The sequence below is a fragment of the Topomyia yanbarensis genome, chromosome 1 (genome assembly GCF_030247195.1).
Source record: "Topomyia yanbarensis strain Yona2022 chromosome 1, ASM3024719v1, whole genome shotgun sequence".
Taxonomy (NCBI): domain Eukaryota; kingdom Metazoa; phylum Arthropoda; class Insecta; order Diptera; family Culicidae; genus Topomyia; species Topomyia yanbarensis.
In genome coordinates this window covers 72539782-72554683 of record NC_080670.1, presented here as the reverse complement: position 1 = coordinate 72554683, position 14902 = coordinate 72539782, and the positions used below count along the sequence as shown (strand labels likewise).

At 38.3% G+C, this 14902-nt stretch overlaps 2 protein-coding genes and 1 long non-coding RNA gene across 4 annotated transcripts in view; 1 reads left to right on the top strand and 2 right to left on the bottom strand.

Moving 5' to 3' along the window:
* Window positions 1-6936, bottom strand: part of LOC131677918 (uncharacterized) — a 122941-nt gene extending 116005 nt beyond the window's left edge. Inside the window, exons 1-5 of one of the 2 annotated variants that reach the window (XM_058958018.1) lie at window positions 6832-6936; window positions 6672-6748; window positions 6489-6573; window positions 6344-6424; window positions 6018-6287 (exon numbers count right to left, since the gene is read on the bottom strand). In XM_058958018.1, coding sequence (XP_058814001.1) covers window positions 6018-6287; window positions 6344-6424; window positions 6489-6561 — 424 coding nt within the window. In that variant the 5' untranslated portion in view covers window positions 6562-6573; window positions 6672-6748; window positions 6832-6936. Of the gene's footprint in view, window positions 1-6017; window positions 6288-6343; window positions 6425-6488; window positions 6749-6831 lie in introns of both variants that reach the window. The other variant, XM_058958017.1, reaches the window with a different exon arrangement.
* Window positions 6937-10181: 3245 nt separating this feature from the next.
* Window positions 10182-10520, top strand: LOC131696255 (hemiasterlin resistant protein 1-like). Its single transcript, XM_058984806.1, has one exon. The coding sequence runs from the start codon at window positions 10182-10184 to the stop codon at window positions 10518-10520; it is 339 nt and encodes a 112-aa protein (XP_058840789.1).
* A 953-nt stretch (window positions 10521-11473) lies between these two features.
* LOC131676327 (uncharacterized) lies at window positions 11474-12376 on the bottom strand. Its single transcript, XR_009303126.1, has 3 exons — window positions 12266-12376; window positions 11768-12115; window positions 11474-11703 (listed from the first exon to the last, which is right to left on the bottom strand). It is a non-coding gene; the product is annotated as an uncharacterized LOC131676327 (long non-coding RNA).
* Window positions 12377-14902: the final 2526 nt, after the last annotated feature.

The window sequence follows — 14902 nt, the reverse complement described above, 5'->3', positions numbered from 1 at the left end:
ACGCGGTTTTCATTTACGCGGATTTTGGAATTTACGCGGTATCCATCAATGAGGTTCCCTTTATCGCGGATTCTTAAATTTAAGTGGTCTTCATTTACGCGGATTTTGAAATTTACGCGGTTTTCATTTACGCGGATTTTGAAATTTACGCGGTTTTCATTTACGCGGATTTTGAAATTTACGCGGTTTTCATTTACGCGGATTTTGAAATTTACGCGGTTTTCATTTACGCGGATTTTGAAATTTACGCGGTTTTCATTTACGCGGTTTTCATTTACGCGGCTCGTATCCCCCGCGTAAAAAAAAACCTGAGTGTAGTTACCTTCAAAACACACAAATAATGGTAGGGAGAGTAGATTAGAATGTGCGTCATAAAAAACGGTGATTTTCAAAGCTTTTGTGCTGTTAAAACCTTAAACTTAATCAACTAAAAATAACATCCAAGCTCGCATCAACTTTGCTTTCGAATGTTTTGTTTATTTTGTCGAGGTTGATGAACCTACATAACATCGATGTGTCTCGAAATGCTCAAAATATTCGTTGTAATAATATCCTGTCATTATTGTACGATTTAAAATTTGATATCTGGGAAAAGAAGTGGGGTGTCGGGCTTACCTACAGTGTCGGGTTTACCTACAGTGTCAGGTTTACCTACAGTGTCGGGCTTACCGCCAGTTCCCCTATTTACAGTCTAGTAACATTTCATATTCGAACAACCAATGCTGACGTCCACTCCCTTATCTGTATGTCTACCAACTCTCAGCGAACGAATTTTATACTAATGATTTCTATATCGAGTAGCTCTTGATAGGATAGAATGCTAAGGGATGTCCTAGACAATTTCGTCTTAAAAGGCACTTTTCAAAGTAATTGAATCTCGATATAGTGTGTTTAATCCATTAGATAGTAAAGTCTAAAATCTTAGAAAAAATGCTCCTTGCTCAAATTACCGAACACCTCAACTCTTCAGAACCGCCCATGTTGGCTGTAAATCAGACTGGTTATCGTAAGCGACATAGTACAACCACTGCCCTCGCCAAAGTGACACACGACGTCCTAACTGGGCTCGATGGTCATATGTGTACGGTTATGATCTTGGTGGATTTCTCACTAGCTTTCAAAGCGCGATTCAGACGATACATCAGCTTCCGTCAACGTCAACGGAACGTCACCGTTCCGTCAGGATAAGTTAAATACGTTTCTTTTGCGCCCGTTCACACGTGCCGTACGTCAAAACGTTCCGTGCCGTTGATGTTGTGTGTGAATGTCTCCATTTAACTGCATGTAACTTATACTGACGGAACGGTGACATTCCGTTGACGTTGACGGAAGCTGATGTATCGTCTGAGTTGTCCTCAATTCGGTGATACATCCTGTACTTCATACCAAGCTGCGCAGTGAATTTAAGTTTTCGGAAGGCGCATGCAACCTAGTAAAATCTTTCCTTAGTGATCGGAGCCAGATGGTGAAAATAGGTGACAACCTTTCCAGCGAACTAACTCTTCATGACGGAACCCCACAAGGCTCGTGCCTCAGCTCCCTGCCTTTCAGCCTTTACGTGAACAGTCTCCCTGCTGTCCTTTGATGTCAATATCAGCTTTACGCAGATGATCTGCAAATCTACACTACTGGTCGCATTGAGGATACTCATCTACTCATTCAGGTAATCAACAGGGATCTTCTTGCGATTGAACAGTGGGCTAAACGAAATGGACTATTCCCCAACCCCAAAAAACGCAAGCCATAATCTTCAGTAGAGAAGAACTATACCCAATTCGGACATAGTGTTTTGTGGCGAAGCGATTCAACTTTCGGAAGCGGTAACTAACCTTGGCCTACAATTTGACACCAAACTTAACTGGACAAAATAAGTAAACGCCGTCACTACAAAAATTTCAACACTGTGTGTGGTGAGAAGCTCACCAGTTCTTGCTGTGTAAACGAGAAGGAAATTGATCCAAGCAGTAGTGATGCCAATCCTTACCTACGTTGATGTTATTTTTTATCCTGGAATATCGACTGCGCGAAAAAAATCAGCTGCATCGCTGTTTTAAAGCGGCCATCCGTTTCGTCCACGGATTACGATGCAGAGACTCCACGCAAAACCTCAGAAATACAATTATGGGATGCAACCTCCATCCATAATTCCAGCTTCGAGTCTGTTGTTTCATGTGGCAGGGCTACCACGGACAGCTCCCCGAATATCTACAACAGCATCTGTAGCGAGGAAGAATGGAGCGAGCCAAAACCTTCGTAATTCCACAACATGCATCGAACACTAGGAGAAGCGTGCTGATAGAAGGTGCTTCTCTGTGGAATCGTCTGCCGCTTGCAGTTAAATCGATGCCTTCAGCAACAAGCTTCAAGAAAGCAGTTAAGAGAATAAGCAACTAATCTATACTTTTTCAACTTATGTTATTATATTTTAATTGCTGCAAGGTTCTACTGTATCGATTTTGTTGGCTTATTAAACTTCTACGTTTGTAGTACACCTTGTTTTCCACTGTCATATTATCCTTTATTTTTCCTTGACCTGAATCAATGTTAATATAACAACAGGTTACCGTGTACAATAGTTGACAATAAATAAATAAAAAAAATATAAAAAAAGGTAATCTGAATTAATTATATGTTGACGAATAACTACCGTCTTCGAGAATGCTGCTTCATGAAACGGGCGTATGAGAAGTCCCTACCTGGCTACATCATGCAGCACATACAACCTGGCCGACAGGAACGCTCCGCTAGTTTCATTATCCCCAATCATACGACATCCAGTGGCAAAAGTGTGCTAGTGCACGGGGTATCAAGCTGGAATGCACTTCCATCAGCCATCAAACAAGAGCATCGACAAGGCGCGTTTAAACATGCAATAATTAGGCTAAACTAAGCTTATTCTACATTGTAACTCAAATTTTATCTGCTCTAATCAAGTAACTTATATCCAAAGCATTTTTTCTTGTCCTAATACTAGGTGTAAACCAACAGAATACCGTATTCAATAAAATTACAATTACAATAAAGTATGGTGTTATATGTTGACATGGTTTAGGGACCATCCATAAATGACGTAGCATTATATGGGGAAGGGGGGAGTTTTGTATTTTGTGATGATTTGTGACGACAGGGAGGTAGGAGATCATGTCATGCTACGTAGCTTTTTTAAAGGGGAATAGGGGTTGACCTGATGTCACGAGAATCTTACCCGTTTCCTCTAACTAACATCGTTTTTGATTTTTTGAAATTTTTTACGGGGACAACGAGGGGGGTGAGGGTTATGGTCAAGCTACGTAATTACCAGGGGGTATATAGAAGTTTGTGATGAAATGCTACGACGGGGGAGGGGGGTGTTAAAAATCACTCAAAAATGCTACGTCATTTATGGATCATCCCTTATATGATATTAGAATGTCATGTTCCTTTTGAGCTCGCTTTTTATGTTAAACTAATTTTGAAGTATGTTGCAATACATACCATACACAACACAGTACATAATAGTGCTGGCACCAGATAAAATATTAATATATATTACTCAAAAACTCCAATTTTTATAACACATCAATGACACATCCATGTCAAATAATACAATACACTGCACAGTGGCGGATTTCCCTAAAAACCTGGCCAAAAGTCGAAAATGGTTTTGATTGATCTGCAAAGGTTCATACCATGGTTTTTTGGGGCGCAGATTATGATTTTGATGTCAGATTTTCAAAATTCAAAATGGCGCATTCAAAATGGCCGACATTTTAATCTAAATATAAGTAAATTTTCACGAATGAAGATTTAATGGTTCCAGTGTATGCCAATAACGTTTATAGCGTATCGAATTTTAAATTTGTTGATTTGCACGCATTAAGAGGTTTGGGTGGTTAGCTATTATGAGAACTGATGTTATTAATCATTTCAAACTATGTATTTTGAAATATTATGCAACATAGTTACAAACCTTTTAAACTCTCTGTACGATTATTGTTCAATTGCTGATGCACATATTTCTCAAAGAACGAAAAGTAGTATTTTTCTAATATACAGAAAATAAGCCGATTCTGCGACGAAATGCATGGAGTGAAAATTGACAACAAATTTGCATGCAAATTGCAGTAACTAAAAATAAATATGAGAAAAATACGAAAATAAGTGAAGCTCACTAAGATTGATAGTTTTATTTAAATTAAATTTGACCAAGGGTTTGTCCAAAGTACATTAATATACGATGAAACGTCCATTTAAATTCATGCGTTATACTTGGTCAGAACATGCTAGTACTGCTTCCTGTTATAGTTTTGAGCAACCACGTTTTGTTGTCATGCTTGTTGACATGCTACGACTGTCAACCTTCTCAAAAACAAATTCGACAAACTGGAGTGTGCGCCAAAGTGAGCTCTTTGGCCAAATGACGGCCGGATATCCCAGTATTCTTTTGCACTACTCTACTCTTTTCGCTTGTAGTATCCAGTCATATATTCCATCACTAGATTTGTTTTGTTTTGCAAAAGGTCATAGTTCCCCGATATCGTTTAATCATGGTATTCATAATCGATTTTTGATATTTGGAACCTTTTGCGATTCACAGAAAAAAACATTTCGTAATTTTAAATTTATTTTCATGCACATATTTGGAGCATTAAATTTAGTTCCACCACAAATACACACAACTTGTCGTGCTTTCTTCAACTAATTTTAATTTAATTTTACACGTTGACTGAAAATTACAGCTTCATTAAACGGAATACCAATGCACTTTTATGTAATTTTACTTCAATATTGCTGTAAAATAAGTGACATGTAATATCACACGGACGAATGTGTAAAATCATATGCTTTTTGATGCTCCCATTGAGTGCATCGAATTCAACCTAATTTTCAATCAAATGTTTGATTCAAGCTATGTATGTTTACATTCGTATTGATTTACATGTCGTTTAAATTTCATTATTTTTGTGTGTGTTACTTCTGTTGACCTCGTTGAATTTCAATATGAACGACCAAAATTATTTACGTCTTTTGCGTTCCATTTTTGATAACTGTTGAACATGTTTATGAATCTCGATGAAATTTTCACCACTAAATACACAACTCTTCCTGATCAAAATTCAGTATTGTTCGACACGCTATGACAACCGGAGGTTCGGCAGTAATTAAAAGTACGAGTCCAAATTTTAAACTGAAAATCTTATAATCCATCTCCCTCTCCACTTAATCAAAGATTACTCATAAACGGGCAAATTCGGGCAATAATTCTATAATATTCCAAATGGAGAATCGTTCAAGAAACACAAATTGCCTTGAAACATAGTGGACATACGTGGACAAAAAAGTATTTCAATAATTTAGCAAAAATGTCTGTTGAAACCGTCTGCTACCAATGCGTGAAAGTTATTGACATTTTCTATAGACAAACAAAATAATATGTTTTGACATCAAGACATGTAAATAAAGAACACCTTCAGCAAAACTTTCCATTATTACACATTTGAAAACGACACTTTTATCAAAATCTAGATATATTTGAACAATACTGATATTTCGGGCGCTCGATGAAAATTATAAGCAAAACGCGATGGTTTAAACTGTTTGGATGTGTCAACACCTCAAATATGGAAATTTTGGAGTGTTTCACTTAAAATAGCATGCGGCAGCACCATCTGAGGACAATATATGTACTAGACCCCAAAGTACTACTATGCAATTTTCGACTTTTGGCCAGGTTTTTAGCCAAATCCGCCACTGTGCACTGCGACGAATTCAAATCTGCAGGACGGTGTCACACTGACGACGAGACAGTGAAAAGGCACTGTACCGGTCAAAATGTGAATACTTGCATATGAAGTTTATGAAAGAATATTGGTGACTGTGCACGGCACTGAAACGGATCAGATAAGAGGTAAACAAAGAATATCTGCGGATATGAAAAATCTGATGGAATGCCTCTCGCTGAAACTGCAAGTGTCATTCCCACACTTTCACTGGGATATTGTGGAAAACCATTTAAAAAAGAAAAATAGTTTGCTTACCTTGTAATCCATTCAATTCCACAACATTACTTTTATTGAACAGTTGCTTTCCGTCAGACTTATAGAGAAGAATCTTTTTTCCGTTCAAACCCAAAGTGTTCAGCACCTTGGAACGTGAAGCAGATTCGGCGGAGTCGAATTTGGCTATAAATATTACGGTCGTTAGAGATTTGCATTTTACTTTTTGTAATTTCACTATGGTTGCAAATCCGTGAAAAAATTTGTTTAAATCGTCTTCGCTCACATTTTGGGGACAATTGCCAATAAGCACTAAAATATAAATTTTAAATCAGTCATTGTTTCAATGTAATTTTTGTTTTGAATACCCGTATCAGCTCCAGAGAATTTTTGCAATTGCACTTCTATTCCTTTCATTAACTGATCGTATGGTTCACTTTTGTCAATTACTGAAAAATAGGTAAATTTTACAGATAGGATATTTGGTGTTAGTGCAATTTATTTTCAAAATACCTGATTGGTCTTCTTTAGAACATTCGATTGTGTTCGAGTTGTTGGTGGAGCTAGATGCTACTTGTTTTGCCATTGTCGCTGAATGCTATACTTCGTCAGTATATTAGTAATCGATTTGCGTTGTTAAGAAAACACCAAAAGCATATCAGGAACTTTCGGAGGGAAATAAAAAACAATACATACCAAATAACCAATGCAAAATTACTTTTTATGGTTTGTTGTTACATATCGAGAAGTTATATTATTGGCTAGCAAGACAGCTGTAATGGAGTTATTTATGATTTTTCAGTAAATTGTCCGCACAACGATTAAATGCGTGTACGCAAATGCAGAAAAAACAAACCGATTATCATTATTGGTGAAGGTATATACTATATCCAGATGAGGCAATACAATTACTAACTCGTTCGTTTCTGTAGAATGATGACGTATAATTAGGATTTCCTATAGAAGTAGAGTAGTAGAGTAGGAGTAGTAGAGCACTCTAGTTAGAGTGAGGCCAAGAGGCCATGACATATCCAAACGAACATGAAATTTGACGTATTCACAATAGAAATACGTCAGATCAAAGAGAATAGGAAAAGAGACGAATAGTGTGAAGCCAAAAATACCTTATTGAGCAGACCAATCGTGCAATGTAAATAAACATTACTCATGCCTGAGTTGGAGGAGATAAGTATTGTAAATCTATCAAAAAAAAAAAAATTGAATTTTCGTCAGAATTTAGTGCAATCGTGATTGTAAGGTGCATTCTAGAGTCTATGTATGAGTAAAAACAAGTTTTAGAATTATTTCATCTCTTTGTTTCGAAATGCACATCGTTTGATATACAAATTCAACGATCGACAAAAGGTTTGTTTTCAAAATATAATAGGAGTCATTTAAAGTGCTGCCTTTGGAAACGGTTGCCAAATTCTAGTGTTGAAATCATCGTAAAGGGAGTGTTGCCGTTTTGACTGATTTTCACTCTGCGTCTCTTTCACTATTCTCTTTGCGTCAGATTTCTGCGCGTTTGGATACGTCAAACGCGTCTTGGCCGCACTCTACCTAGAAGAGTGCGCTATTTCCTTCTTTTGGTTTTTTAGATTACTAACACTCTCATAGTATGAATTTCACCTACAAACATTGATAATATTTTCCTGTCAAAAATATCGAGAAAAATTCTCGAAGACTCCCGGTCAAAAAAATGCCAGGCGATTAAAATAGTTTGACGTTTGACTCACCTATGCTAATTGCCCCTAGGAACAAATGCAATTTGCGAATGCGATTTAAAGGCAATTTCAACACAGACAAATTTTTTGGCGGCTGAAATGGAGTTGGTTGTTCTTGCGTTTTTCAAACATGGCGGTTCATGTTTGGCTTAAAGGCCTAAACGCAATGGCGACGGAAGCGGAACGGTACGGAAAGCGGCTATCAATTATAATTTTGAATAATTGCAAGTTAATGCGGTTGTCCGTAATGATGGCGGAACGGTAAACGCGGCGTTGTACTAAAAGAACAAAACCGAGTTTTTTTGAAAAAATTCAAAAAGAGCGGCAGTCGAAAACGCGGTAAACGGATTGTTTTAATTCAAATTCACCGGATTCCATATTCAGTGGAATCTAACCCCAAGTAACCACTAAGCACTGAAGCAAGCATTATATTCACCTTATAACAGCTTTTCTATGCTCATAGGTTCTATACAAGCTTTGCAAATGTCTATAAGCTTTATACAAGCTTTGCTAATGCTTATAAGCACTACGAATTTTAAGCATTAAAACAGGTCGTATATGGGTATATGAGGCTCTATTGTAAAGCTTATAAACCTTATAGCAATCAGCCAGATACGATAGTCACCGATGCCATTTTAATGCCTGTTATAGTTGACATTTCCATTACTCTAAACAATAAATTCCAAATCAAAACAAATATGATATGAGACACATTGTAAGCATAGGAGACCTTATCAGCTTCCGAGGTTTGGGCATGTCGTCGTAAACAAATTAAAGGGCACAAAACCTTCGAGCCATAAAATGATATGGTACATTGCGATGATTTGTTTCAATTTAGTATACATCTAATGATAGTTTTAAAAATATGATCAAAACGTCAAGCGCACTGGAGTAAAGTAACTTCCAAATCATCCAAAGGCAGAAGTTCGAGTCTGGAACGTACGCTATACTGCAAAAAAAATCAAACGGCGCATCCGACAGAAAGACCTTGAAAGAAAGAACGAGAAAAAAAAGCTTTATTCCCTGTTTTTGTTTCGTTTTTTTCCAACCACAAATTGTTTTGACATATCTCCATAGGCGCGGTGGAAAAGTAGGAGTAGGCAGTATATCAGCCGAATATTTCGCCAAAAGTGGCCTTTAAGTAGCACTAAAGTACGATATTGAACCTATAAGCTCTGCTATCATTGATCTATAAGCGACTATAGAACCGAATTGATGCCATTTTCACGGCTTAGTGATTACTTGGGACGTATTGTATTGCGGATATTTAGGTTGGGCAGAGAGTGAACTTAATAGCAGCTTTTTTATTTCATTCGATTTAGGAGGTTTTAACCTTAGGGTCATTCGTCTTTTTTGGGGTAGAAAAAGCTTTTTTCTAAAAATCTCCAATCATATGTGCGGGTTTGGGAATCGAACCCAAGTAAGCAATTTACGTGTGCCGTACTAATGGACCAGAAGAAATTCAAAGATGGCGGCATGAAAAACATGAACGAAATTCACTGTTGAAACTGTATGCATTAGAAAAGATCTCTGTTACTTTTTGTTCTTTTAACGAACAGTTTAGTGCATACAAAAGATAATAAAAAGCTGGGAAAGATAAGAAACGATTGTTTAACAAGAATAAAAGATAGTTTGTTCATTCTAGCATATCTGGTACAACGTCAATACACTTTGGATTTTGCGTACTGTTGATTTATCGACGTCTACCAAACGAACAGATGCCACTATTTTAATTTAAACAATAGACCTTTCTCGTCCGACCTAACACCTGTTTTTCTTATTTTTAATCGAAAGATTACACATTGATAAGAACATTTCCGTAAAAATGAGATTTTTAGGAGCTATCATGATTTTTTAAGGATTTTTTTAAATTTGAAATATGCAAGAATGTTGAATATTTTTTTCACCTCAGCAAGAATGGTGGAACTTAAAATGTGCGTTTGGGCAGCACTGCTTTGAATATTTTCTCTTAAGTTCTTGGCAACGCGGTAAATGAAGTGGTGAATCGCAGTACAAAATTCATTAGCAATGTAAACAAACTAAAATGAACCTCTCGCTGTAGAACATTGGATGAAAATGTTTAACCTCATTTTTTGACATTTCGCAGAGCTTGTTTACATAGACTTGGATTTTTTTTATTCGACCACAGTATGAGAAACTTGATTTGGTTTACTTTTAAATGCGAATATCTTGTATTAACAAGCTCGCTAGGCTTTCATTTTTATTTGACGTCATTGGGCAATGTTCCGTTAAATTTGGCATTTGTTTTTTTCTTGTCCACGATTCGTTGAAGAAAGCGATTTTATTTGTTGCGATCAATTTAACTTGTTTTGATTTTTTTGCTGAATTACAACGTTAGCCACAAAACATTTTGACGATCTCTGGTAATCGGTAATCTCTGGTAATCCTTGAAATTTTATACATCGCAACATAGGTCCGCACCAATTGCAGCTGCTCCACCTCGCCGGAATCGAGTTAGCCGATGGTACAGCCTGCGTCACACTCGGCTGTCGCTGCACCAATGGTAGCTCCCAACCAGGCCTTTGGATTAATTACTCAAATCGCAGCTACTGCTGGTAGTGTAGCGATCGGCTCCGTCGGTAACACCGTTGGACATGCCCTCATCGGAATGTTTAGCGGTTCCGATTCACAAGAGGCAGCCTCGCTAGGACAGGCTGCCCCGGTATCGGGCGAGGCAAACACTCCGGCAGGACCATGCTCGTGGGAGATCAAGCAAATATCTTGTACCCAAGGCCAGGTCGAGTGTGATTCGGAACAATTACCAAATCTAGAAGTCCATATATATATAGCGTTCACGTGATACATTTTCCTTGAAGTTGATTGAATAAAAATAGTATAAATGTTGGCCAAATCCTGCAGCACTAGGATCAAAGATAGAGCATTAACACCAACTCACTGTGCTTCGGTGTTTTTTTGCAAACGTATCTTTAAAATCGATCACTTGAAAGTAGTATCAATGATTATAAATACGACAACAATACACTCATAACCTTTTTAATGGTTATTTAGCCATAGGTAACGAGGAAATCGGTATGTTTTATTCATGTACAACAAAAAATACTCAGCAATAATGTAACTTATTATTAATTGTTGCGTAGTATAAATGATTATAAAATGCGACAACATAAGCTCATAACCTTTCTAATGGTTATTTAGCCATACTGCCGTGATACGCATAACTGTCCCATCTGCATAGGAAACCCAAATGGGACTGCTATGCGGATCACGGCAGCATAGGTAACGAGGCAATCGGTATGTTTTATTCATGTACAACAAAAATTACTCAGCAACAATTTAATTTATTATTAATTGTTACGCGTGATTGGCCAAAATTGGTCGCTTTTAGAATCTGGTGCTCTAAGCATAATTGTCCCATGTTAATAGCGAATCCCATAACACATGGGACAGTATAGTGACCATACAGCTGCAACAGCGAATTTAGCATTGACATCAATATAACCAGGTTGGTTGCAAGCAGAAAGAACAATACTAGCTGGGCTGCTAGCTGTTTGTGCTACTAATAACACTTGCAGCCTGTCAAATTAACATGATTCTATGATCTAGCTTCAATGATGATGGAATATAGCCGAATCCAAAGCCTTACCCATCAGCGCATTTGATCATGTAATGGATATGATAAACTCTGAAAGAAATACATTTTATTGTTGTGTTTTTGAGGTTAGAACTTTTATACTATTGTAAGAATGGTCCTCAACAACTATCCTTCCAAATCAAAAATTCGTGCTAGCAATGGCTTCGTTCAGAAGCTGCTGTACATTTGTTTTCGTTAGCTGGTCGATTACGATTCCCCCGACCGAACCACTTTTCCGACGCAACAAGAGGGAAACGAACGATTCTCATTTGATTTCCGTAGTCACAGAACCGTATTCATTCGTTCAGTCCGAGCGATATTGCGTAACTCGGGGAACAGGCAAGTGCGACGATTGAGTCGTCATGGGCTTCAATTTTGTACATACAGGCACCTATAAATAACCAATCAATTTAATTATGTAGATTTAGGCCATACCGTAAATTTGGCTGACATACCCCGTATCAAGTCCCTCACATATAGCACACCATCCTGGCAACCAGATGCGCCCATCTCAGCCTGCCACTGGTCTATGAAAATACATGTAATAGGACCGCAATGGCCGTTTAGGGTGAACTGCAATAGGTGGCTATCGAGCCGGAACACGTTAACAGTGTGGCCCTGGCTGCCAGTCATGACTGTACCGCCCGCCACTTCCAAACATGTCACCGGTAACCCTGCTGGTGAAACTCTAGGATACATCGAAGCTCCTCCTCGGATGCGTGATGTTGAGCTGGGAAAGCTGTGGACGGATTTGATCCGGCGGATTGCTGAAATGCTTCCTGCCGAACCGCTGCGTACGTGAGCTAAAAAGAATAAGAATTAAGGCACTTGATGACATACTCATTACAGACTGAAAATTAAATGACTTAGAATATACAGTATGTTAAAAGAACAAGTAAAATCTGTCTGCGCCCTAGGTGAGCTTAAAAAATTGCTTGAAACATAGAACTTACTTCGCCCATATACAGACGTAAATCCCCAATCGATCTGACAACCTTACGTGTACGTTTCCAGTCTCAGAAAATCGATTCGTTCACTCAACACCGTCACCGGCGAGGTTTATGTTAGTTACCCCATTGTTGTGGGTGTTTTCGGCTTCATATATATCCTGCAATGAAACGTCCGTCAATAGTTGTAATAAAAAACAAGTGACTCCAAACAATTTACCTTAAAGTTACAAATCTTTCCCTCCCAGAACTTTAACCGCCCATCTGCACACACAATCTCTATGAGATCATCAAAAAAGTCCAGATACCAGATCGGTGAAGTCTGGTAACATTTCTTCCGCGCTGAACTTCCTCCTCCAGGTGGCTGAAAACATTCCCCAGCGCTCATCTGCTTTCGGGGTGGGATGAAGCCGTATGATTGGACCTACTCTGACCGCTGCTACATCATAGCCCTTGGTCGAATTATTCCACAAAAACCGAATTCGCAGATCCGCACAAAACCTTTTCGACATACACGATTATCATTTGTGAAATGAATCTCCAACTGGACGGTAAAATGAAACCATTCTGGGTTAATATTTTCCTGCATCTCATTCTGATGATTGTGCCTGGTGAAGTTAAACTGTAGTTTTCTCTTCAGTTTGAAAGCAAAACTGGTCGGCGAACTCTCTGGAAACGGGAGACAGCTGATGTTTTTGGATTCCTTGACAGGATGAAGCACATCATATAGGTAGAGAAAACAGAAAAAACAAAAAAGATGTCATCGATGTTTTAAGAGCACTTTTCAGTTTAGAGCAGCGTTGTCAGATGGTTTGTATAATAGGTTTGCTCTAGTACACAGAAGTTGCTCCGGAGCAAACAGAAGCAAAAAACTACAAGAGGCAGCCCTATGGGGTTGCACGAACTGTAGACGTAGGACTATACTACTTAATGTAAAATATTTATTTGCTTAGTACTTAGTGTGGTAAAAAACACCCGGCCGGTGAAGAAAAATCAAATTTTAGACAATATAATCACATCTCATGTATAGAACAAGCTTTCTAGTTGCTCTCAAACAGATCCTAAAAGTTCAAACACCCATGGATAACCCCAAGTTTGTAGATGTGTTTCGATGCCACAGGATTGTAAAATGGTTATTATTGTCTCATGAAAATTCAATTCTTCCGTGACAATTTTTTTGCCTGCAAAATTCCCTGTGTGTATGCAAAGCTCATGATTTGTTGGGATATTAGCATTGCTCGGAAAATGCTTTCCAACGCTGCGCATTGCATACATGCAGGACATTTTGCAGGTCATCACAAGCTGTTCATTTACCACCGCCACATGTTCATTTTACCCCCTCACTATAAACATGTCTCATTTTTGGACATGTTTAGAAATCAAGAATCATGTTTGAAAAAATGTGTTCATGACGAAGTATTTTTACCAGATATGTACAAAACATGTCTAACAAGAAACATAAGGTGATTGTAATATCTCATTAGAAAATAATGACTTTGCTTAACGTGTTCATTTTACCGCCAGTTCCCCTAGCTACCAGCACACTCGCGCCAAACATTGAACCCAAGCGTACAATGCAAAATGAGTCAACGCTGATGATGATGGGTAGAGCGAAAGCGACAACTAGTACCACCACGACACTATTAGCGTATTTCACCAAAATTCCACACGGCCTTTCCCAATTGAAAGGAACGGCCGCACTTAGCCCATCTGTCATAATATCGTGATTTTGCATAGCGAAGGGCTGAATGATAACACATTTTGTTCCAAAAAACAGCCCTGCGTTATGCAACACTTTGTGCAGGATGATTATACCAGTTGCAAGTGGGGCCAAATTCACCAAGTTTCGTTAAATTCCTTTTAAATTACAGAATTGATAAAATTGCTTAGATGAGCTAAACTAATTAATCAAATCCTGTTTTAAAAACTGTTCTTGCGTTTAAACCAAAATGGGAAGCTTATTACTACCACTACATTACTTAATTTCAAGCGCAAATAGCAAATACATGTGCTAGTTAAACCACAAATTTACTGGCAACATTACAGCGGCATTTAGGAAGCGGTCGCCTGTTGGACGACACAGGGTAGCGTCCCTCCACAGCCAGTGTAACGCACTTCTAGCACAGCTACACTGGCTGTAAAAAACACAGCGCAGTGATCTGCTTCGCCAGCCGTTCAACAGGGAACTGAGCGTGTCTGGCCAAGTCCGTTCTTTAAATAGTCGATGATGACGTCATTCATAGAAGCGTTGCGCACTAGGTACACCAATCCGTCGTACAGGGCTTGGGAAGCGCTATCTTCTGTGTGTTAATGCGCGATATTTTGACAAGGTTGTATATTATTTAATTTTTTAATGCTATGATATCAAAAATCTTTGGGTTTATCTATTGGAATCTATTCTTAGAAGTATTTCGGGGCGGTTTGCGCAAAAAATTTGAAAATTTATCGTGAGATGGCTGAATTATATGCGTCTAAAATTGGACCGTTACATACCATTTTTGTAGAATTTGCAGAGTGCACCCCCATATCGAAAACAAAGACGTAGTCCTACGTCAAAATACTTCCTTTTTACTCCGGTTTGCTAACGGAAGCAGAAAAAAGAGAAGAGAACATAGGAACGATTTTCTCTCTGTTTGCTCCGGA

What these genes read in the sequence shown, in the direction of transcription:
- LOC131696255 (XM_058984806.1), top strand. Translation starts at nt 10,182, where the DNA reads ATGGTACAGCCTGCGTCACACTCGGCTGTCGCTGCACCAATGGTAGCT.